The sequence below is a fragment of the Salvelinus alpinus genome, chromosome 30, assembly GCF_045679555.1.
Source record: "Salvelinus alpinus chromosome 30, SLU_Salpinus.1, whole genome shotgun sequence".
Classification (NCBI taxonomy): Eukaryota; Metazoa; Chordata; class Actinopteri; order Salmoniformes; family Salmonidae; genus Salvelinus; species Salvelinus alpinus.
Genome location: NC_092115.1, coordinates 13,382,538 through 13,407,345, shown reverse-complemented (window position 1 = coordinate 13,407,345; position 24,808 = coordinate 13,382,538). Strand labels below are relative to the sequence as shown.

Sequence of the window (24,808 nt, the reverse complement as noted above, 5' to 3'; positions counted from 1 at the left end):
TGTCCAAAGAAGGGCCAGATGTATACAGAAGGATGTCGTCTGCGTAGAGGTGGATCAGAGAATCACCAGCAGCAAGTGCGACATCATTGATATATACAGAGAAAAGAGTCGGCCCGAATTGAACCCTGTGGCCCCCCATAGAGACTGCCAGAGGTCCGGACAACAGGCTCTCCGATTTGACACACAGAACTCTATCTGAAGAGTAGTTGGTGAACCAGTCGAGGCAGTCATTTGAGAAGCCAAGGCTATTGAGTCTGCAGATAAGAATGCTGTGATTGACAGAGTCGAAAGCCTTGGCCAGGTCGATGAAGACGGCTGCACAGTACTGTCTTTTATCGATGGCGGTGATGATATTGTTTAGGACCTTGAGCGTGGCTGAGGTGCACCCATGACCAGCTTGGAAACCAGATTGCATAGTGGAGAAGGTACGGTGGGATTCGAAATGGTTGGTGATCTATTTGTTAACTTGGCTTTCAAAGATTTTAGAAAGGCAGGGCAGGATGGATATAGATCTATAACAGTTTGGGTCTAGAGTGTCTCCCTCTTTGAAGAGGAGGATGACCGCAGCAGCTTTCCAATCTTTGGGGTTCTCAGACGATACGAAAGAGAGGTTGAACAGGCTAGTAATAGGGGTTGCAACAATTTCGGCGGATAATTTTAGAAAGAGGGTCCAGATTGTCGAGCCCAGCTGATCTGTAGGGATCGAAGGAGAAGTGTGTGGGGGGGGGGGGGGGGGGGGGGCTTGGGCAAGTTGCTGCAGGGGGTGCTGAGCTGTTGGCCGGAGTAGGGGTAGCCAGGTGGAAAGTAAACACATCTAGCCACTTGAGAGCACCCTAACCTGCCGATCTATAAATTACATCTCAGGGTTAGTTTGGCAGCTGGGGTGAAGGGGAGCGATTACGATAGTGGAAATCAAGTCTAGATTTAACTTTAGCCTGCAGCTTTGATATGTACTGAGAGAAGGACAGTGTACCGTCTAGCCATACTCCTAAGTACTTGTATGAGGTGACTACCTCAAGCTCTAAACCCTCACAGATAGTAATCACACCTGTGTGGAGAGGGGCATTCTTTTTATCAAACCACATGATCTCTGTTTTCGAGATGTTCAGAACAAGGTTAAGGGCAGAGAAAGTTTGTTGGAGGGGCCAGCTGAGTATAAGACTGTTTAATCTGCATATAGATGGATGAAAGAGCTTCCTACTGCCTAAGCTATGATGTTGATGTAAATTGAGAAGAGCGTGGGGCCTAGGCTCGAGCCTTGGGGTACTCCCTTGGTGAAAGGCAGTGGCTGAGACAGCAGATGTTCTGACTTTATACACTGCACTCTTTGAGAGAGGTAGTTAGCAAACCAGGCCAAAGACCCTTGGATATAGTAATGGATATCATCTGTACTGCAGGAATGGAACGTAAGATGGAGAAAATTGAAGTTGTGGTGGCAGCTGCAGAGAGGTATTTGGGTGTATGAGATTTGACCTCTAAAGAGTTACAGGGTGTGTTGAGTGGTGGTGTCCTGTTCATTCAGGCTGTTGGCCTGAGGTAGGGTTAGATATATTAAAATAGAGGAGTTGGGTGGTAGGTTTTTAGTGACTGTACGGTTACATGGTAGGGTATTTGTTGATTTATTAGTATTTTTTTTATTTAAAAATAATAACAATCCAAGCAAAGTATAAGGGACGTATACTCCAGTCTAGTAGGTGGCCGTAATGGAACATTTATTGGATGTTAACCGCCATTAAACCTCATAGAAGAAAGCGTAATGGCTCTGGTGGGCTGTAGGTCAGGGTTTTGTTCAAGTCCATCATTAAAACATTCGATTCAAACCATCAGTGAAACCCACCCCTGGTCCTCCCTAATAGCAATCCCTGGCCACCAACTCCTGGCCTACTATTAATGCATTTTTACTTGAATTGTGTTGCCATGCTGTCAGAATTGAACAATTTTATTTCAAGAGTGTGTTTTCTTACACGTTTAAGCTGAATGTCAAATGTATAAAATGCTGTTGGTGAAATGGAATACAGTGTTTGAAAAGAACGACAGAGAACGTTCTATGCATCATGTCTTCGAGGTCAAATCCCGATGCCACGGGGGCCTATGTATGGGGCGGTACTAACGAGAAGTCAGGCAGCTAGCTTTGGCTAAACGAACACTAGCGGCTTGTGAGCCATCAAAATGCAGTATTTTTCGCTATTGGGGTGGACTTCACACCATGGAATGTAATGAACTTATTCCTTGGGAAAACTATATATTATAGCCAACGACGTCTTTGTTGAGAAATCGGACTGCCCTGAGACTTGGATGGAGGTGCAAGCAAGCGCTACGACTGAGGAGGTGTAGAACGGGTACGAATTGGGTTTGTTTAGCTAACGTTAGCTAGCTATTATCGGGAGAAAGTTGCCTGTTATGAGTGAAAACAGGGCGTTACTTGCGCGAGACAATAACCAAACTATTGTTTGTCTGCAGATGCCAGGTATTTAATCATAAAAGAGAAAAGGTGTCAAAATGCATATCAAATAAATACATACTTTTCAACGAGACAACAGTACGGCATAGTTGCATAATGAGGCATTGGACAATTAGCTAGGCTAGCTGGCACACGCTAGCTAAGTCGGCACAAACAACTAGCTAATGGCTAGCGGTTTGTCAGCTAATATTAGCAAACTTGCTAGGTAGTAGCACCGGTGTTTTAGCTAGCTATGTTAAATGTTTAAGCTAACTCTGTAACTAGACGCATTCTAGCAAGGAAAAATAAAATAACAATTGCCGGTTAGTTCTCGAACTTTTGCCATCCTAATAGACTCATATTTCTCTGAATTAATATGTTGCCAAATTAGCTAAACAACTAGCTAACTAGTTACTTTATTAGCAAGCTAGTTAACCAGCTAGCTACTGTCTTCAAATTCCATTGGCTTTGCTTGTTGTGACAGCTTGTTCATTAGCTAGCTAATGATTACACTGACTGAGCTGTCAACCTCTCCACTTAGCTACCAAACTACCTATTGTTATGTTTAATATTTTCTTTGAGCAACATATGTCCTTTTTCATGCTTGAGCTGTCCCCATGCATTTACATTTTCTGGGACAATGAACAATTTGAGTTCATCATTTTATAATGTACTGTAAGCAACCGCCTGATTATAATGTGATAGTAATTCGTTTTTTGCACTTCCACTCTCATTCAATATATTTAGCTAGCAGTATGGAGATTTTTTAAACAGGTCACTGCGTCTTATGGAATTGTCCCCCTCTCTCTCTGTCCAGTTGGTCGACCCGTCTCATCCTAATTATTAGCATAGTGAGGAGCAGCCGACCTGACCACCATGCCTCCCAGACCGTCTTCTGGGGAACTATGGGGCATGCACTTGATGCCCCCGAGCATCCAGGTGGACTGCCTTCTCCCAAATGGGATGATTCTGACATTGGTGTGCACACGTGAGGCAACACTCATCTCGGTCAAACACGAACTCTTCAAAGAGGCCAGGAAGTATCCTCTCCACCACCTCCTACAGGAGGAGACCTCCTACATCTTTGTCAGCGTTACCCAAGAGGCTGAGAGAGAGGAGTTCTATGATGAGACAAGGAGACTGTGCGACCTCAGGCTTTTTCAGGCCTTCCTGAAAGTCATCGAACCAGTGGGCAACCGAGAGGAGAAAATACTCAACCGAGAAATTGGTATGTATGTTTCTCGTATTCTTTATATTTGGTCACATAGGTGCTTTCTTTGAGTATAGTGTGACATCTGGCTGTTTTCAAATTTCATTAATGAATACTGAGTGTGATTAAGCTTGATACAATGTATCTTGAAGCTATAGGAAGGAGTACATGAAATGTTATTTTTCTTTGTACAGGTTTTGCAATAGGAATGCCTATATGTGAGTTTGACCTGGTCAAGGACTCGGAAGTGCAGGACTTTAGAAGAAACATATTGAATGTCTGCAAGGAGTCTGTGGACCTCCGAGACACTAATGGACCCATCAGTAGAGCATTGTACGTCTACCCTCCCAATGTAGAGTCGTCAGTAGAACTGCCCAAGCACATCTTCAATAAGCTTGACAAAGGTAGGAAATGGGAGACAGTGATACATAAAGAAGGTTTTGGTCTGGGAAAGGCAAAATGTCCCAGCCACGTACAGCCTAATATTCTATAAACCGACACTATTCTAAACATTGACAGAATCACCATCCACTTGTTTTAAATATGTTTATGTGATTTTAATCAATTAAAATTAAATTAAATTTGTCACATGCGCCGAATACAACAGGTATTCCTTAGTCCAGTAGACCTTACCGTGAAATGCTTGCCTACAAGCCCTTAACCAACAATGCAGTTCATCAAATGAAGTTAAGAAAATATTTACTAAATAAACTAAAGTATATTTATTTTTTAAGTAATACAATCAGACATGGTGTGACATTTCTGATTGGACGGTGGAAGACTTGAACTTGAACATTTACCTCGCTTACTTTTGCCATGTTACTGTAGTAACAAATTTTTTCAGGACCCTGTGACTGACCACCATATTCTTTTCTCCCCCAGGTCAAATCATAGTGGTCATCTGGGTCATCGTGTCACCGAGCAACGACAAGCAGAAGTACACCCTGAAGATCAATCACGACTGCGTGCCGGAGCATGTGATCGCAGAGGCCATCCGCAAGAAGACGCGTAGCATGCTGCTGTCCCACGAGCAGCTCAAGATGTGTGTGCAGGAGTATCAGGGAAAGTACATCCTCAAGGTCTGCGGCTGTGACGAGTACCTGCTGGAGAAGTACCCCCTTAGCCAGTACAAGGTAAACACAGACCCACACACACATTGCTCTGACGCGTACTCCACGTCTTGAATATGAATACAATTACACATCTGATGTAGTTTGTCTCTTGCCGGTGTGTTTTTAAATATGATACCAAAGAAATAATTCCCAAATGCTGCTTTTTATGGCAACAGTCTGATCTGAAATGTTGGCGTTTGAGAGAGGAAAAAAAGAACACTTTTACAAGCGTACTCTGTTAGGACATTCTTCCTTTGAATCCTGTCTGAAGCCTTTTAGAATGACTGGCCAATGACTAGCTAGCAATGTTACACCGGTAAAAGCAGATGCGCAAAACATAGGTAGCCATTCGTTGCATGTTCAATTACCTCTGGCTTGGTGTAGTGTCTAATGTCCTTATGTCTATGCCTTTCCTTTCCAGTACGTGAGGAGTTGCATCATGCTGGGGCGCATGCCCAACCTCATGCTAATGGCCAAGGATAGCCTTTACTCCCAGCTGCCCATCGACACCTTTACCATGCCCTCGTACGCCCGACGCATTTCCACGGCAACGCCCTATATGAACGGCGAGACGGCCACCAAGTCCCTGTGGACCATCAACGGCACGCTGAGGATCAGGATACTGTGCGCAACCTATGTCAATGTAAACATCAGGGACATTGACAAGGTACTGTACTTGAGGACTTTTGGGTTGTGTTCAGTAGAGCATATCGTAATGAAATGTTTTGCAACTGATAACGAATACCTGTGTTTAGGGCTGTGGCGGTCATTCCATTTTTGTCAGCCGGTTATTGTCATGCAAAAGACTGCCGGTCTCACGGTAATTGACCGTTAATTAACAAACACTTTTAGCATCTCCAGGCTCCATGCATACAAGCCTCTGATGCCTGCCTTTGGAACATCTACATTTTAAAAAAAAGTCTAATAAATCAATTGATTATACACCAACACAATAAATGCATTATTTATTTTAGGCAGGTCTAAAGAAACATGATATGAAGAAAATGTATTTCAGAAGAACAGAATATGAGTTGGCCTACTGTATGTTATCTGGATATGTGCCATGTCATAGGCTGTAGGCTTTTTAGCATACAAGATATGCTTATAAGTCCTGTGACATTATATTATGATTTTATAGTAAGCAAGAATATAATTCACACAAAAAAAGTTGGTGCTCTGTTCTTTGCCTCACGCTGTTCTCTCAAGTGATCATATTTTGACCCATCAGACTTCTCAATTTAATCTTTACTAATATGTAAAATTAGTTTCAATTTAGAATGCCACATAATCAAATGGGCATGGGATTTAAAAAAAAATCCATATGCACTGGAATAGCGAATGGAGGACATTCCCGCCGGTACATTTTTCACTCAAGTTGGGTAGGCTACTCCGGTCATTTCGCTGTGCCACAGGTGATATTGTGCCCAAACTCTGTATGCCATAGGCTCTCCAACCCTGTTCCTGCAGCTACCCAGTGCTTAGTTTGAGTCTCTGCGTGTTGGAGAAAGGAATGAAGGAGAGGGGAGGGGGGAGACAGAAACGCAGTGGTTAGATATTCTGTAGCTGAAGGTATTGTCAGCCTATTAATTATATAAAAAAGCCCTCTTACTAGGCTATTCAAAATCTAAAACAAATTTACTATAATTGTAGGCTAAATCTGAATTTGATTTATTTAGTCTAGACCAATTATGTTCCGAAGAGATCTTAAGTCACTATGTTGGGGTCTCTTTACTGTGTGTGAATGTTTTTCTGCCGTGTGTAATATGCGGTAGACTATGTATTATATAACAGCACAATCATTATTTTAATTCAGTTATTTTTGGGGGGCTTGGGCTCATATTTGCTCATTTCATATGTAAATACTGTATTCTATTCTACTGTATTTTAGTCAATCAAATCGAATTTTATTTGTCACATGCGCCGAATACAACAGGTGTAGCCCTTACCGTGAAATGCTTACTTACAAGCCCTTAACCAACAATGCAGTTCAAGAAAGAGTTAAGAAACGATTTACTAAATAAAGTAACATTTTCTTTTTAAGTAACACAAGAAAATTACATAACAATAACGAGGCTATATACAGGGGTACCTGTACCGAGTCAATGTTTGGGGGTACAGGTTAGTCGAGGTAATTTGTAAAGTGACTGCATAGATAATAAACTGCGAGTAGCAGCAGTGTAAAAACAAAGGGGGGGGGGTCAATGTACAGTAAATAGTCCGGGTGGCCATTTGATTAATTGTTCAGCACTCTTATGGCTTGGGGGTAGAAGCTGTTAAGGAGCTTTTTGGTCCTAGGCTTGGCGCTCTGGCACCGCTTGCCGTGCGGTAGCAGAGAGAACAGTCTATGACTTGGGTGACTGGAGTCTTTGACAATTTTTTGGGCCTTCCTCTGACATCGCCTAGTATATAGGTCCTGGATGTCAGGAAGCTTGGCCCTAGTGATGTACTGGGCCGTACACACTGCCCTCCGTTGCGCCTTACGGTCAGGTGCCGAGCAGTTGCCATACCAGGCGGTGATGCAACCAGTCAGGATGCGCTCGATGGTGCAGCTGTAGGAACTTTTTGAGGATCTGGGGACCCATGCCAAATCTTTTCAGTCTCCTGAGAAAGGTGTTGTGCCCTCTTCACAACTGTCTTGGTGTGTTTGGACCATTCTAGTTTGTTGGTGATGTGGACACCAAGGAACTTGAAATTCTCGACCCGCTCCACTTCAGCCCCATCAATGTTAACGGGGGCCTGTTCGGCCCTCCTTTTCCTGTAGTCCACGATCAGCTCCTTTGTCTTGCTCACATTGAGGGAGAGGTTCTTGTCCTGGCACCACACTGCCTGGTCTCTCACCTCCCGATAGCCTACCTCATCGTTGTCTGTTATCAGCCCTACCACTCTTGTGTCGTCAGCATACTTAATGATGGTGTTGGAGTTGTGCTTGGCCACGCAGTCGTGGGTGAACAGGGAGTACAGGAGGGGACTAAGCACGCACCCCTGAGGGGCCCAAGTGTTTACGATCAGCGTGGCAGATGTGTTGTTGCCTACCCTTACCACCTGGGGGCAGCCCGTCAGGAAGTCCAGGATCCAGTTGCCGAGGGAGGTGTTTAGTCCCAGGGTCCTTAACTTAGTGATGAGCTTTGTGGGCACTATGGTGTTGAATGCTGAGCTATAGTCAATGAACAGCATTCTCATAGGTGTTCATTTTGTCCAGGTGGGAAAGGGCAGTGGGGAGAGCGATTGAGATTGTGTCATCTGTGGATCTGTTGGGGTGGTATGCGAATTGAAGTGGGTCTAGGCTTTCCGGCATGATGGTGTTGATGTGAGCCATGACCAGCCTTTCAAAGCACTTCATGGCTACCGACGTGAGTGCTACGGGGCGGTAATCAGTTAGGCAGGTTACCTTCACTTTCTTGGGCACAGGGACTATGGTGGTCTGTTTGAAACATGTAGGTATAACAGACTCGGTCAGGGATAGGTTGAAAATGTCAGTGAAGACACTTGCCAGTTGGTCAGCGTATGCTTTGAGTACATGTCCTGGTAATCCGTCTGGCCCCGCGGCTTTGGGATGTTGACTTTTTTTAAGGTCTTGCTCACATTGGCTACGGAGAGCGTGATCACACAGTCGTCTGGAACTGCTGGTGCTCGCATGCATGCTTCAGTGTTGCTTGCCTCGAAGCAAGCATAAAAGGCATTTAGCTCGTCTGGTAGGCTCGCTTCACTGGGCAGCTCGCGGCTGGGTTTCCCTTTGTAGTCTATAATATTTTTCAAGCCTTGCCACATCCAAAGAGCATCACAGCCGGTGTAGTGGGATTCAATCTTAGTTCTTTATTGATGCTTTGCCTGTTTGATGGCTCGTCTGAGGGCATAGCAGGATTTCTTATAAGCATCTGGATTAGTGTCCCGCTCCTTGAAAGCGGCAGCTCCTGACTTTAGCTCGGTGCGGATGTTGCCTGTAATCCATGGCTTCTGGTTGGGAAATGTACGTACGGTCACTGTGGGGACAACGTCGTCGATGCACTTTATTGATGAAGCCGGTGACCGAGGTGGTATACTCCTCAATGCCATTGGATGAATCCCGGAACATATTCCTGTCTGTGCTAGCACTCCGACATTGCTTGTCCTGATATTTATTTTACTTTAAGATTTGTGTGTATTGTTGTGAATTGTTAGATATTACTGCACTGTTGGAGCATTTTGATACACATATTTAGCGGATGTTATTGCGGGTGTATGTGACCAATACAATTTGATTTGATATATAGCTATATGAACAAGTTCAGGCAGTACCCCTTTACAAAAGGTTTTCTCCCCACTGAACACGATCCTGTTGTCAGTTCTGTTGTACATGTCAGTGCAGGTCCTCGTAATGAAGAGGAACAACATTTTAGATGTAATATCTGAATAGATCCGGTTTGGGCCCTAATGTCCTGGATGTCAGTTTCTGTATCAAAGGCATCTACGTAAATTATTGATGTGTCTCTGCTATTGATCTAGATCTATGTCCGGACTGGGATCTACCACGGTGGGGAGCAGCTGTGTGACAATGTGAACACTCAGCGCGTGCCATGCTCAAATCCCAGGTATGCCATCCAGCTTCATAATAAACTGTGCTTTCTTAATGAAGTACTTGCTAAATCACATACTGCAGGTCTTTACAGTGAGACCATTTTTACTCGCATATGCGCCCAAGTATTTTGCTGTGCGACCTGGAATTTTAATTTAGGAGCACCAGTGTGCCAAGAAAAATGAACAATTCTACCTTTTTTTTACTTTCTTTTTCATTGTGCTCCTAAATGTCTTTCGGTGTGCCTTTTTTTATTTTTCAACTTAGGCTCACATGTGCTCCTTGTAAAATAGCGAAGCCTATTGTTAGCTCCATAAGTATGTTTTTTTTGATTGATTGGGGGAAATGTTCTTGTTGTCCAACCCAGGTGGAATGAGTGGCTGAACTACGACATGTACATTCCAGACATCCCACGTGCCGCCCGCCTCTGTCTGTCCATCTGCTCTGTGAAAGGGAGGAAGGGGGCTAAAGAGGTGAGCTCTCCCTCCTGCCTACCAGTGCCAGGAACTTAGTTTGACCAAACCAAAAGTAACTTTTTTCCCCGTCAGAAACTATCAGAGGTCTCAAACTCAAAATACTAGAGGGACTATGTCGGTGTTACTGTTGTCAGGGCGGGCCTATGTCGGTGTTACTGTTGTCAGGGGGGGCCTATGTCGGTGTTACTGTTGTCAGGGGGGGCCTATGTCGGTGTTACTGTTGTCAGGGGGGGGCCTATGTCGGTGTTACTGTTGTCAGGGGGGGGGGCCTATGTCGGTGTTACTGTTGTCAGGGGGGGGCCTATGTCTGTGTTACTGTTGTCAGTGGGGGGCCTATGTCTGTGTTACTGTTGTCAGGGGGGCCTATGTCGGTGTTACTGTTGTCAGGGGGGGCCTATGTCGGTGTTACTGTTGTCAGGGCGGGGGGGCAATGTCGGTCTTAGTGTTGTCATGGGGGGGCTAGAGCGAAGCAGCTTTTGGGCCTGATGTGGCCCTCGGGCCGCCAGTTTGAGAAAAAAATACATTACCAGTACATTTCCTGGCTTTGACCAATCCTGCTGTTGTCTTTGTGCAACCATCGCCTTAAATTTTATCCTTCCATTGCTTGGAATGCTATATCCTTTAACAAAATAATTTAACTATTTACATTATCCACGATTCCAATCCAACTCCATACATTTGATTACAATCCAATCCAACGTTGCTGTATTGTTGCTGCAGGAGCACTGTCCGCTAGCCTGGGGCAACATCAATCTGTTTGACTACACCCACACTCTAGTGGCCGGGAAGATGGCCCTCAACCTGTGGCCTGTGCCCCATGGCCTGGAAGACCTGCTCAATGCCATCGGAGTCACTGGCTCCAATCCAAACAAGGTCGGAGGTGTTAGCTAGCTCGACTACACGCACGCACGCACGCATGCACGCACGCACGCAGAGACCGATGCAAAGACACACTTTCTCAAAGACACTCACATCTACACACACACACATCTATACACACCTACAGAGACAAAGTTACACACACCATCACGACCCCAAATCCATTCACATACAGCTCGAGCGGCTAGCAATAAACCTCCCCTCTAGCTGTCTAAGCCTCTTATCTCCCTTATTAATTACTAATTGACGCACCACCTAACCCCACAATAGGACACCATGGTTCTCTTAAGGCCCTTTTGAATGACCCCTTGTGACCTTTTCATTATATTACCATGGGCCCACAGGAAACCCCTTGCCTGGAGCTGGAGTTTGATCACTTCAGTAACCCGGTCAAGTTCCCCGACATGCCGGCCATCGAGGAGCACGCCAACTGTAACATATCCCGGGAGCTGGGCTTCAACTACTGCCACACCGGTTTGGTAATTCCCAAGTGTTTGTGTTTCCAAGTCAATATTAACATTGTACATTAATCTGTTATGATGATTTAATGCATTTGACAAGTTGGGTGTACTAGAGACGTCACTAGCAGTCACCGCACAACCTGAGACGCCTGTGGCTTCATATTTCATTCATAGTGTCTCTCCCTGAGGCATGTTCAGTAGGCTCAAAACAGGAAGAAAACCCCCCCCCCATCTTGAAACAGGGAGGGTACTACCTGAGTGTGTCCAATAAGAACACAGATTTTAGTTTTCTGTTGCAAAACGTTGTACAATGGAGTGTTTATTGAACACAACCCTGTTTCCCACCAGTACTGTCGTTTAATAAGCAGCATAATGGTCTCTATTGCAGAGTAACAGACTGGCGAGGGACAACCCCCTGACGGACAGTGACAACGAACAGCTGCGCTTGGTGTGTAACAGAGACCCACTGTCTGAAATCACTGAGCAGGAGAAGGACTTCCTGTGGAGGCACAGGTAACATGCAGTGTGTGTGTGTGTGTACATACAGTGGGTATACTTCATCAACAAATGCATATTTGTTATGAAAAACTAATAAACAAAACCCTCGCAAGATCTATCTAACATTTCCTTTCTGAAATTGTTTGGTTACCTGCTCAAGCTACTCAACAAGCTCTTCTACTAACAGGCCCAGTATGTGATGTTAGGAGAGGAAACTAATGCACTATACTCTCCTCCTGTAGACATTACTGCGGCACTATCCCAGAGATACTTCCCAAGATTCTCCTGGCAGTGAAATGGAACTCCAGAGATGAGGTTGCACAGGTAAACAGTCTCACATTTCAACTGTTGACACTTGTCTTTTTTATAGCCTAGCATAGCATGAGCTATTTGCTGCATATTCATTTTAATTGATTTGACTCATTTAGCCATTTGGTCCCATTTCTGAGACGGTCATGTCAGTAAATATTTTTAAATTTAAAATTTTTACATTTCCTCGAACTTTGCATTTTATTTTAGACATGCATTTTTATATTTGTTGTTGTTTGTTCCAGATGTATTGCCTTCTGAAGGACTGGCCAGCCATAAAGCCAGAACAAGCCATGGAGTTGCTGGACTGCAACTTCCCCGATCCCATGATTCGAGACTTTGCCGTGAAGTGCCTTGAGAAATACTTAACAGATGACAGACTCTCTCAATACCTCATCCAGCTGGTCCAGGTACAGTAATAAATAGCTACTAGACAGACTCAATACCTCATCCAGCTGGTCCAGGTACAGTAATAAATAGCTACTAGACAGACTCAATACCTCATCCAGCTGGTCCAGGTACAGTAATAAATACCTACTAGACAGACTCAATACCTCATCCAGCTGGTCCAGGTATAGTAATAAATACCTACTAGACAGACTCATTACCTCATCCAGCTGGTCCAGGTATAGTAATAAATAGCTACTAGACAGACTCAATACCTCATCCAGCTGGTCCAGGTATAGTAATAAATAGCTACTAGACAGACTCATTACCTCATCCAGCTGGTCCAGGTATAGTAATAAATACCTACTAGACAGACTCATTACCTCATCCAGCTGGTCCAGGTATAGTAATAAATAGCTACTAGACAGACTCAATACCTCATCCAGCTGGTCCAGGTATAGTAATAAATACCTACTAGACAGACTCATTACCTCATCCAGCTGGTCCAGGTATAGTAATAAATACCTACTAGACAGACTCATTACCTCATCCAGCTGGTCCAGGTATAGTAATAAATAGCTACTAGACAGACTCAATACCTCATCCAGCTGGTCCAGGTATAGTAATAAATAGCTACTAGACAGACTCATTACCTCATCCAGCTGGTCCAGGTACAGTAATAAATACCTACTAGACAGACTCATTACCTCATCCAGCTGGTCCAGGTACAGTAATAAATACCTACTAGACAGACTCATTACCTCATCCAGCTGGTCCAGGTACAGTAATAAATACACTAGTGTTCAAAAGTTTGGGGTCACTTAGAAATGTCTTTGTTTTTGTAAGAAAAGCACATTTTCTGTCCATTTAAAATAACATCAAATTGATCAGAAATACAGTGTAGACATTGTTAATGTTGTAAATTACTATAGTAGCTGGAAACGGCTGATTTTCTTATGGAATATCTACATAAGCGTACAGAGGCCCATTATCAGCAACCGTGTTCCAATGGCACGTTGTGTTAGCTAATCCAAGTTTATAATTTTAAAAGGCTAATTGATCATTAGAAAACCCTTTTTGCAATTATGTTAGCACAGCTGAAAACTTGTGCTGATTTTAAAGAAGCAATAAAACTGGCCTTTAGACTAGTTGAGTGTCTGGAGCATCAACATTTGTGGGTTCGATTACAGGCTCAAAATGGCTAGAAACAAAGACCTTTCTTCTGGAACTCGTCAGTCTATCTTGTTTTTCTTTGCAGAGTTGCAAAGAAAAATCCATATCTCAGACTGTCCAATAAAAATAAAATATTAAGATGGGCAAAAGACGTTGAGACTGGTGTTTTGTTGACGTTGAGACTGGTGTTTTGTGGGTACTATTTAATGAAGCTGCCAGTTGAGAACTTGTGAGGCGTCTGTTTCTCAAACTAGTCACACTAATGTACTTGTCCTCTTGCTCAGTTGTGCACCGGGGCCTCCCACTCCTCTTTGTATTCTGGTTAGAGCCAGTTTCCTCTTCTGTGAAGGGAGTAGTACACAGCATTGTACGAGATCTTCAGTTTCTTGGCAATTTCTCGCATGGAATAGCCTTCATTTCTCAGAACAAGAATAGACTGATGAGTTTCAGAAGCAAGTTCTTTGTTTCTGGCCATTTTGAGCCTGTAATCGAACCCACAAATGCTGATGCTCCTGATACTCAACTAGTCTAAAGAAGGCCAGTTTTATTGCTTCTTTAATGAGCACAACAGTTTTCAGCTGTGCTAACATAATTGCAAAAGGGTTTTCTAATGATCAATTAGCCATTTAAAATGATAAACTTGGATTAGCTAGCACAACGTGCCATTGGAACACAGGAGTGATGGTTGCTGATAATGGGCCTCTGTACGCATATGTAGATAATCCATTAAATATCCGCCGTTTCCAGCTACTATAGTAATTTACAACATTAACAATGTCTACACTGTATTTCTGATCAATTTGATATTTTAATGGAGAATTATTTTTATTTTCTTTCAAAAACGAGGACATTTCTAAGTGACCCCAAACTTTTGAACTGTAGTGTACCTACCAGACAGACTCTGAATACCTCGTCCAGCTGATCCAGGTACAGTAATACGACACACTCATAGTCTGTGCTGTGTAGAGACAGAATGGCCACATAGAAACCACATACTATTCTATAAATTTTCTTTGACCCAACATGAATGCCACTGCCATCTTGATAGTTGGGGTTTTGACACCATCTGACAATGTTTTAAATAATTAACACTACGTAATGACAGAATTCAATGTGACCCCTTAGGCTAACTGCTTTATTTTACATGGTGGATTTATTCCGTCTGATCTCTTTCTGTGGTTTGCTAAAGTAATCTTTTTTGCTTTACAGTGTATTCAGACCCCTTGACTTTTTCTACTTTTTGTTACGTTACAGACTTATTCTAAAATGTATTAAATTTATGAAGGAAAAAAACAATCTACACACACTACCCCATAATGACAAAGCAAAAACAGACATTTTTGACATTTATGCTAATTTATATCTAACATTAAAAAAATATATATATACCTTATTTACATAAGTATTGAGACCCTTTGCTATGAGACTCAAAATTGAGCTCAGGTGCATCCTGTTCATCCTTGAGATGTTTCTACAACTTGATTGGAGGCCATCTGTGGTCAATTCATAAGACATGATTTGGAATGGCACACACCTGTCCATATAAGGTCCCACAGTTGACAGTGCATGTTAGAGCAAAAACCAAACCATGAGGTCGAAGGAATTGTCCGTAGAGCTCCGAGACAGGATTGTGTCGAGGCACAGACCTGATTTTTAATCCACATAAATCACATTTTATTTGTCACGTTCTGAATACAACAGGTAAAAAGACCTTACCATGAAATGCTTACTTACAAGCCCTTAAACAACAATGCAGTTCAAGAAATTAGAGTTAAGAAATTATTTACTAAATTAACTAAAGTAAAAAATTAAGTTACACAATAAAGAGGCTATATACAGGGGGTACCAGTACTGAGTCAATGTGTGGGGGTACAGGTTAGTTGAGGTAATTTGTACATGTAGGTAGGGGTAAAGTGACTATGCATAGATAGTAAACAGAGAGTTGCAGCAGTGTAAAAACAAGGGTGTCAATGTAAATAGTCTTGGTGACAATTTGATCCCCTACATGGACATTCTTCCTGCTCGTATCTCATTTAGGCTACACTGGTTTCAAGTTAAGATTTTACATCTATCAGCTCCTACGGAGCGGTAATGAACTCAACAGTTTAATGATTTGGACAAGTCGCTCCTAATTTTAGGCTCCTGCTATTAAGGAGAAGAACACGAAGGGTGAAATCGACTATTCACCTCAAATATTTAATACATTTTAGAACAAGGCTGTAATGTAGCAAAATGTGGAAAAAGTCAAGGGGTCTGAATACTTTACGAATGCACTGTATGTGGGTGTGTGTTGTAAACGTGCCCTGTTTTTTTTTCTGGCCACCAGGTTCTTAAGTACGAACAGTACCTCGACAACCCGCTGGCCCGCTTCCTGCTGAAGAAGGCTTTGACCAATCAGCGGATAGGACATTTCTTCTTTTGGCATCTCAAGTGAGTTTGTTTTCCGGTTGTTTCCACAGTGTGTATTATGGATGGCTTGAAGTTGCCACAGGCAGCTGGAATGCCATTCTGCTGGGATAATACATCTTTCTCCAAGGTCCTCTAAAAAGCTTAATTTGTGCATATCAGGGTTTACATAAAGAAAAGCTGACCAAGCGCAATTCGCCAGATCAAGTTACACGTTTATTTTCACTGTGTGTTCATGCATTTATTTGCGTAATCACAAGACATGTGTTTTGGAAATGTTTTTGCATACATTTCTATGGGTCATGCAGTTTGAGAAGTCTCTTGTACATTTTGTATGAGGGTGCACAATGAGGTCGATATATGATTAAATCTCATATAATGGTATTTGACATTGACGATATATCTTGAAGGTCAAGACTATGCTGTATTTGAACTTTACAAATCCATACTGTGCAGTTTTATCAGTTGGGCTGTATCTATCTGTTAAATTAAGTCTAAATGAATTAACTAAGCCTTATTTATTTCGCCATACTAAGATTATTGAATGAAAATGCGACTAAAATATTGTTATTTTTTAAATTTATTATCTACTTATTAATGGTGCAAAACGATTTATATTGTATATTTTGAAGTAGCATGTCGTAGAAGAGGTCTGCTGCTGAACCGTAGTTCACAATCACATAAGTTATTGTCTCTGCCTCCAGGTCGGAGATGCACAACAAGACTGTGAGCCAGCGGTTTGGCCTGCTGCTGGAGTCCTACTGCCGGGCCTGTGGCATGTACCTCAAGCACCTGAGCAGACAGGTGGAGGCCATGGAGAAACTCATCAACCTTACCGACCTCCTCAAGCAGGAGAAGAAGGACGAGGCCCAGAAGGTCAATTTACGCTGTGGTCAAGGCCCATCCACTCCACTTCACGCCCTAACATGGAAGCCTCAATAGATGACCAAGTTTTTCTTATCCTCAATACAACACAAAAGAACAACACACAATCATACAACAAACTAGAGATACTAAGCAAAACGAGTGGAACTGCTCTACAAGCCAACAGGCCCAAATGGTCTTCACGACTATGGACTCCTTGCAGTAAAGTGACGCTCTCTCTCTCTGCCCTCAGGTTCAGATGAAGTTCCTGGTGGAGCAGATGAAACGGCCTGACTACATGGATGCCCTACAGAGCTTCACCTCTCCACTCAACCCAGCGCACCAGCTGGGAAACCTCCGGTACAGACGCTTTTTCAATCCAGAAAACGCAGTAGACATGACCACAAACGTCCACATATTTCCCCGGATTGTTTGAACAAAGAAACCAAGAAATGTGTCCTGTGAAATTGAGGGTTAATGACAGGTCAAATGTTTTCTTAATGTTATTCTCAGCGCCTCCGTGTTGATACAATGTTTACTATCTTTCAGCTTGGAAGAGTGCCGGATGATGTCATCGGCCAAGCGGCCCCTGTGGCTCAATTGGGAGAACCCTGACATGATGTCAGAGCTGCTCTTCCAGAGCAACGAGATCATCTTTAAAAACGGAGATGGTATGTCTCGCTAATGCATATCGAATCACTCAACCCCCTTGACTCACTAGACGATAAACATGCTTACAGGATTCCATTTTACATGCATGTCCCCAAACTCACTTTGGATTGCCCTGGCACCGATTCATAATGCATTAAAGCAGGGTTTCCCAAACTCGGTCCTGGGGACCCCAAGGGGTGCACGTTTTGTTTTTTGCTCCTAACACTACACCACTGATTCAACTATTCAACGTTGATCATTAAGCTTTGATTATTTGAATCAGCTGTGTAGTGCTAGGGGCAAAAACCAAAACATGCACCCCTTGGGGTAGTTTGGGAAACGCTGCATTTTAAAGTGTGATCAAAGCTTGGACTGCTCATCATCTTGCTATTCCACTCCCCCCCCCCTGTCTCCTTCAGATCTGAGGCAGGACATGCTGACTTTGCAGATCATTAGAATAATGGAGAACATCTGGCAGAACCAGGGCCTTGATCTCAGGTACTGTCTCTTTGTAGCCGCTCGGCAGCAGCACGCATGAATAGTCGATTTCACCCTTCGCGTTCTTCTCCTTAATAGCAGGAGCCTAAAATTAGGAGCGACTTGTCCAATTCATTAAACTGTTGAGTTCATTACCTCTCTGTAGGAGCTGATAGATGTAAATTCTTAACTTGAAACCAGTGTAGCCTAAATGAGATACGAGCAGGAAGAATGTCCATGTAGGTGGATTGAAAGTCAGGTTGTTTTCTTATTGGTCTATTAACTAATTTATCACAGGAAGGCCAAAACTCCATCCCGCCAAAACAGGCTGACATTTCAGGCTGTCTTTTCAAACAGCTCTTACACTAAAAGGGAATTATTATAATTTTAACAATTCCACAGTATTATTCCAACCTCATAGGTTGGAATTCCATGACATAGACTGACCAGGTGAAAGCTATGATCCCTTAATGACGTCACCTGTTAAATCCACTTCAATCAGTATAGATGAAGGAGAGGAGAGGAGAGGTTAAAGAAGGAGTTTGGATAGACGGAGGCATAGATGTGTTGGACTGTAGTACTTTGAGGGATTTATAGACCCATCCAATCTTTTTCATGATCATATTTTGTAAGTTACTTTTCTTAAATTGTTTGTAAATATTGTATATTTTTATTGTTGGAATTGTGAATTTGTATGAATGTGTGCCAGGGCTTCTTGGTCTCAAATGGGATTTCCTGTTTTAAATCAATTGAAATATATCCTATTGCTTCCTCTGTGTCATTCAGGATGCTGCCTTACGGCTGCCTGTCCATCGGCGACTGCGTGGGCCTGATAGAGGTGGTGAGAAACTCCCACACCATCATGCAGATCCAGTGTAAAGGAGGCCTGAAGGGGGCGCTGCAGTTCAACAGCCACACACTGCACCAGTGGCTCAAGGACAAGAACAGGGGGGAGATGTGAGTGATGCCTGGGCTAGGTTCCAATAGCCACACTTGAACACTACATAGAACGCATGCCCAGTAGGCCTACGTAGCTTCGTTCTTCTACATTGCTTCATTCTAAGCAATCCTAATTCATTCTAAATGATACTATTGAAATGGATAGAGATTTGGTGAGACATTTCATAGTTCCAAGCAGAGAAACTATTTGGAACAGTCTGTTGCTTATGGGGGGACAACATCAAGTTTATTCTCCACAGGGCAAAGGTTTCCTGGAATTGCTTAGGAGTGGATTGTACTGTGTTTGGTATTCCTATTATGACAACTTCCTCTTCAGTTAAATGCCTTAGGGTTATGACAACTTCCTCTTCAGTTAAATGCTTTAGGGTTATGACAACTTCCTCTACAGTTAAATGCCATAGGGTTATGACAACTTCCTCTTCAGTTAAATGCCATTGACTCACGGAAAACCCATTAAACTGTGTCCAGGTACGACCAGGCCATTGACTTGTTCACACGGTCATGTGCGGGCTACTGCGTAGCCACCTTCATCCTGGGGATCGGTGACAGACACAACAGCAACATCATGGTCAAAGATGATGGACAGGTACTTCACATACTAATGGCCCTGCTACACTATAGCCGTCAGCCGTTGAGGAAATGCTTCCTTCTAAATCAATGAAAGCTGCTTCACTGCCTGCGCTACGTCACGTCCAATGGCAGGATCCAAGCTCAAGAATCTGAGGTTCAAATCTTGACGCACGAAGTTCATTCTATTTTGTGACTTTAAATAAAGTACATTTTGGTTGCATATGGCCTCGACTATACACCACTGGTTATTTTACTAAGATTTATGATGTCAAGAAGCTACTATGTTCACAATGTAAACAAAAACTACTTGTGTAATTACAGGATCATTTAGAACTACCACTAGCAACAATGTAATGAGTACTTGAGAAAAACTGGACCTAAGCTATTGTACTGACACATAATTGATGACTGGTGCAGTAGGGGAGAATAGAGTAAAGATGCTCCTCCGCTCTCAAAACAACACGCTCTATGTAGCAGGTAGAACTGGTTGGAAGATTCCTGGAATAAGCCGGAAACCCGAGAATCCTCCAACCAGGATTTATGAAAAACGGGGGAAGTTTGGGAAAGTTACCAGATTTTTGCAACCCTACACACTACTCTTTTCTCTTGACGTTCCTTGGTTATAGGTTACATTTAAAAAATATATATATTTTCTCCTTGCAGCTATTCCACATAGACTTTGGCCATTTCCTGGATCACAAGAAGAAGAAATTTGGCTACAAGCGAGAGCGGGTGCCCTTCGTCTTGACACAGGACTTCTTAATCGTCATCAGTAAAGGAACCCAGGAGTGCACCAAAACCAGGGAGTTTGAGAGGTACAGTTTCACTATTTTGTGTTATGTTACAGAATGATATCATTACTCCAACCGGTAATACAATGCAACTTTATTTATCTCACACACACATCTCCTAACCTAGCTAGGTTCAACATTTCCCAGACTAATCGTCCCTCACCGTTGTTCTTCCATTCCCACCAGGTTCCAGGAGATGTGCTACAAGGCCTACCTGGCCATCCGGCAGCACGCCAACCTCTTCATCAACCTGTTTTCCATGATGCTGGGCTCGGGGATGCCCGAACTGCAGTCCTTCGACGACATAGCTTACATCCGCAAGACCCTGGCGCTGGACAAGACGGAGCAGGAGGCCCTGGACTACTTTATGAAGCAGATGAACGACGCCCACCACGGCGGCTGGACCACCAAGATGGACTGGATCTTCCACACAATCCGCCAGCACGCCATGAACTGAGAGGGGCCATCTGCCCGGAGAGTAGCAGCAACGCAGAGAGGACAAGGGCGGATCTCTACACCATCCGCCTGGATTGTGTGTCAACGGAGAGACTAGAGCGGATCTCTACACCATCCGCCTGGATTGTGTGTCAACGGAGAGACTAGAGGGGATCTCTACACCATCCGCCTGGACTGTGTGTCAACGGAGAGACTAGAGGGGATCTCTACACCTTCCGCCAGTTAAGCACGCCATGAGCTGAGATGGCAGAGCGGACAACGCTAGCGTCCACAGATGGAGCTATGAATGGATAGAGCCATTGGATGAATAGAATGAATTGAGAGAACGGATCGCTACATCATCTGCTAACTTCTGAGCTCTGAGGGAAATGCACATCTGTATACCATCCACTAGGAGGCGCCAAAAGTGGATATTAGGGATGCATCGATACGGAAATTACGGGCTGATGTGATAATCATATTTACTGGACATTATCTTTCTCATATTGGTATGGCAATATGGCCACAGTTTTCTCTTTGTAAAATTAGGGGAACAACCACGATTGTAAACAACCGTTTTGCAAAAGTTATGTCATTTTTAAGATGAATCAATCTATTGTATTATCAGCCGATACCGATATGATGGCCGTTTTTTCCCCCCCTATATCAAAGCCTGCCCAGAGTCATGTCCTGCTAACACACCAGGATACCGTGAAGACCTGCCCAGGGTCATGTCCTGCTAACACACCAGGGTACCGTGAAGACCTGCCCAGGGTCATGTCCTGCTAACACACCAGGATACCGTGAAGACCTGCCCAGGGTCATGTCCTGCTAACACACCAGGGTACCGTGAAGACCTGCCCAGGGTTATGTCCTGCTAACACACCAGGGTACTGTGAAGACCTGCCCAGGGTCATGTCCTGCTAACACACCAGGATACCGTGAAGACCTGCCCAGGGTCATGTCCTGCTAACACACCAGGATACCGTGAAGACCTGCCCAGGGTCATGTCCTGCTAACACACCAGGATACCGTGAAGACCTGCCCAGGGTCATGTCCTGCTAACACACCAGGATAGCGTGAAGACCTGCCCAGGGCACGCAACGGAAAATGGTTTGATACGGAAAACAAAAAAATAATAATTATTGGACAAATCTTGGCAGTCTCTTTCAATCATGTTTTCTTCCTCTTTGTGCCCATTGAACACAACCCAGAATACCACCAGCATTGTTAATTCCCAGTGATGGATGGTTGACAGACACTAGGATGTCCTTTTCATCGTCTGCTGTCAACTCTAAGACTAGCGAACAGAACTCTGACAAATCGTGTTTGATCTCAATTGACGATCACACATTTTGTCCCCCCCCCCCTCCTCAGATGGAAACAGTCATGTTTCGTGACCTCAAAGTTTGAGATTTTGTACAGAAGTATCCCAATGGTCTTGTATGCATACATTTTTCCTTTTTAGTCTTCATTTTCTACTGAGCCAAAGTACTATATAGATATATATCTCCTACTACATCTGACTTATCAGTCTTACCATGAGTCACTACTATTCCAATCCCTGTGTATCTCCTTTGTAGCACTGATCTCTACAGTATTTGTTTGTTTGTCCATCAGTATTATGATGCGTGTGCAGCGTTCTGGTGTAAAATGCTTGCCGTCCAGCACCCAGTTGGATGCAACACAGAAGTTTACCATGACTGACAGAAAATAACTGTAAATTCATTGAATTCATCCTCTTCGTTTTGTTGTTTTTTGCGGGTTGTTTTTTTAAAGGGAAATGGGGGGCAAAATGGATGTGCAACGTTATAGTTCTGTTACACTATGCAATTTGATCTTTATGTACTGTACTGCAAAGTAGAGTCGATGGGAGTATCTAATCATATACACAGCATCAAAGGTGTCTATCAACTGTACAGACAAGACAGTACACAGAAGACGAATGCACAATTATGCACTGACAGTATCGCCGATTTCTTCCCTGACAGGATGACTCTGGAAGAACTGTAAATAAATAATAAAATAGCCTTTCACTTTCGTTTTTTTTTTTTTCAGATCTAACCGTAGATTTTAGAAAGCGTTTGGAACCACCGTAGATTGTTTTTGGGTGAATTGGAATTTGCTTCATCCTATATTTTCAGAATACAAGTATGTATAGATTTGACCCTATTACAGACTTCCCCAGCATTCTATGTCATATGAACTCCCTATTCAGTAAAGTTGTTAAAGATCAATAAAAGTGTAACAGGTGAATTTGTGGTTTTGCCTTCCCTGACAACTGCCCTTTTTTTTAAGTGTGGATTCTGCAGTTCTCATTGCATAAAGATACTTTTATTAGTCAGTTGTTTGCCAATTTTTACCAAATGACATGGTGTGTGTTTCTGTGCAGGTTACAGATGGTTGGGCAGGTCCCATTCAAAACAAGACAACTACAATAACCATATTACAAACAATATGCAAGCGCTATCATAGAACATTTTTCCTTTCATTTTCATTGTGGTTAAATGTCATCCTTTTCTTTTCACTGCAAATGCATGAGGTCCCTGAAGATCCTTTGTTCAACCAAGTGTTGTTTACTTGAAGTTCATGTTTTAAATGACATTTTGTTACTTGTGAGGTACAATGTCGTCACACCATGAAGATAAGCAATACTATCCTGGGGCCAGGGATTAATGTCTGGCCCCCATGAACTTTATGTGTGTAAATCGCTTTCCTTGAGTAACTACAGAGGTAATATATTTTTGTATTCTAAATGTAGACTAACTCAAAATATAATCACTAAACAAAAAAAAGTGGAATTATGCATAGTACATGGTTTCACACCCCGCTAGACAGCTTGTAGTTATTGAAATATGAGACACTAGTGATGAAGGACAACATGAGTTTGGTAAGGAGGAGAATGTATCGAGTTGAGTTTCACTGAAGGTCTGCTGTTCTGGCTATGAGCACAGTGTAAAAGCACAACGAGGAAAAGCTATCCTGCATGTTTTCAAAACCCACTATTCATAAGTTATCTATTCATCCCTGTAAATATCATTTGACCTGTACTATGCACTCATTATTCTTTCATACTAATTCATGTACCATGTCTGGATAGAACCCTGTATTCATTCACTCATTGTACTGTTTCCTAAAAAAAATATTTTCTCTGTATCCCCAGATATTTTGAGAACCAATAAATGTCATTTCTAATGATCCATTTCTTGCCTCATTTTATCATTAATCTCATAATTAAAAAGAAAAAAATATATATATTAAAAAAGAATCCTAAATTGTTTCAATTTGATACATTCAGTGTCAGTAAGATCTAGCCTCATCTCCAGGCTAACTGCTACCCCATATCGACAAAGTACCTGCTATGAGTAACCAGACCAGGAAAAATGTTCCTTCAAGTCAGCAAATTCAGACATGCAGTAGGAGTTCCTACAGTCCTAGTGCATGAAACTAACATCCCAGGAGATAGTTGGTAACGTAATCCTCTTTTCCATTTCACACTGCATCAGCCCATTGACTTCCTTCCATACAGTGGGAATCACCTACACAGTATATAATCTCCATGTCTTGTCACTTTGCTATGTTCCATTACACATTGTAGTATGCCACTGTCACCTTGACTTGAGTTATCCTACATAGGAGAGCTAGACCACCTTGGGAGCTGGTAGAATTTGCCCTGTGTGATTTTTCCGTCAGTGTCTGCCTACCCGCTGCTGCCTCACTACCCAGCTCCAGTCTCTGGTTGAGTTTTGCCAGGCCACCAGTAGAGACCCAAGAAAATTCATAACTAACCCAAGATAGACCACACCCTGTCATTTCCAACACAGGACGCAAAGGCCTTCCTACCTGTTTAGATGGGGTTTGACCAGAGTGATCCTAACCAGAAAGTACATGGTGAAGCCCAGGATGATGATCTGTCCTCCCCAACACTTTCAGACTATCACCTGGGCCTTGGCCCTGTCCCTACCCACACCTGTTCCTGGAGGATCTTCCTGTGACATAGGAACATGTACACATACAAGCATATGGAATACACACAACACACACACACACAAAAATACAGGTGGCCACTAAAGGGTTTCCTACCCGACTGGATGTGTTCTGCCAAGCCTCCTTGCCATGTTGGTCTCCCAAGTTGTTGGTGGAAAGACTGAACTGTC

General features: G+C 43.1%; 1 protein-coding gene across 1 annotated transcript; it reads left to right on the top strand.

Annotated features, from left to right (window-relative positions):
• Positions 1-1,863: 1,863 nt before the first annotated feature.
• Positions 1,864-23,851, top strand: LOC139559545 (phosphatidylinositol 4,5-bisphosphate 3-kinase catalytic subunit alpha isoform-like). The gene is made up of 21 exons (XM_071375634.1): positions 1,864-2,339; positions 3,258-3,668; positions 3,845-4,054; positions 4,533-4,783; positions 5,184-5,429; positions 9,245-9,330; positions 9,682-9,787; positions 10,511-10,663; positions 11,014-11,148; positions 11,519-11,643; positions 11,871-11,952; positions 12,183-12,347; positions 15,824-15,927; positions 16,608-16,779; positions 17,021-17,127; positions 17,317-17,438; positions 17,838-17,916; positions 18,682-18,852; positions 19,324-19,441; positions 20,089-20,240; positions 20,403-23,851. Exons 2-21 carry the CDS (start codon positions 3,317-3,319, stop codon positions 20,671-20,673), a joined length of 3,207 nt encoding a protein of 1,068 aa, XP_071231735.1. The 5' UTR covers positions 1,864-2,339; positions 3,258-3,316; the 3' UTR covers positions 20,674-23,851.
• The last annotated feature ends 957 nt before the right edge of the window (positions 23,852-24,808 follow it).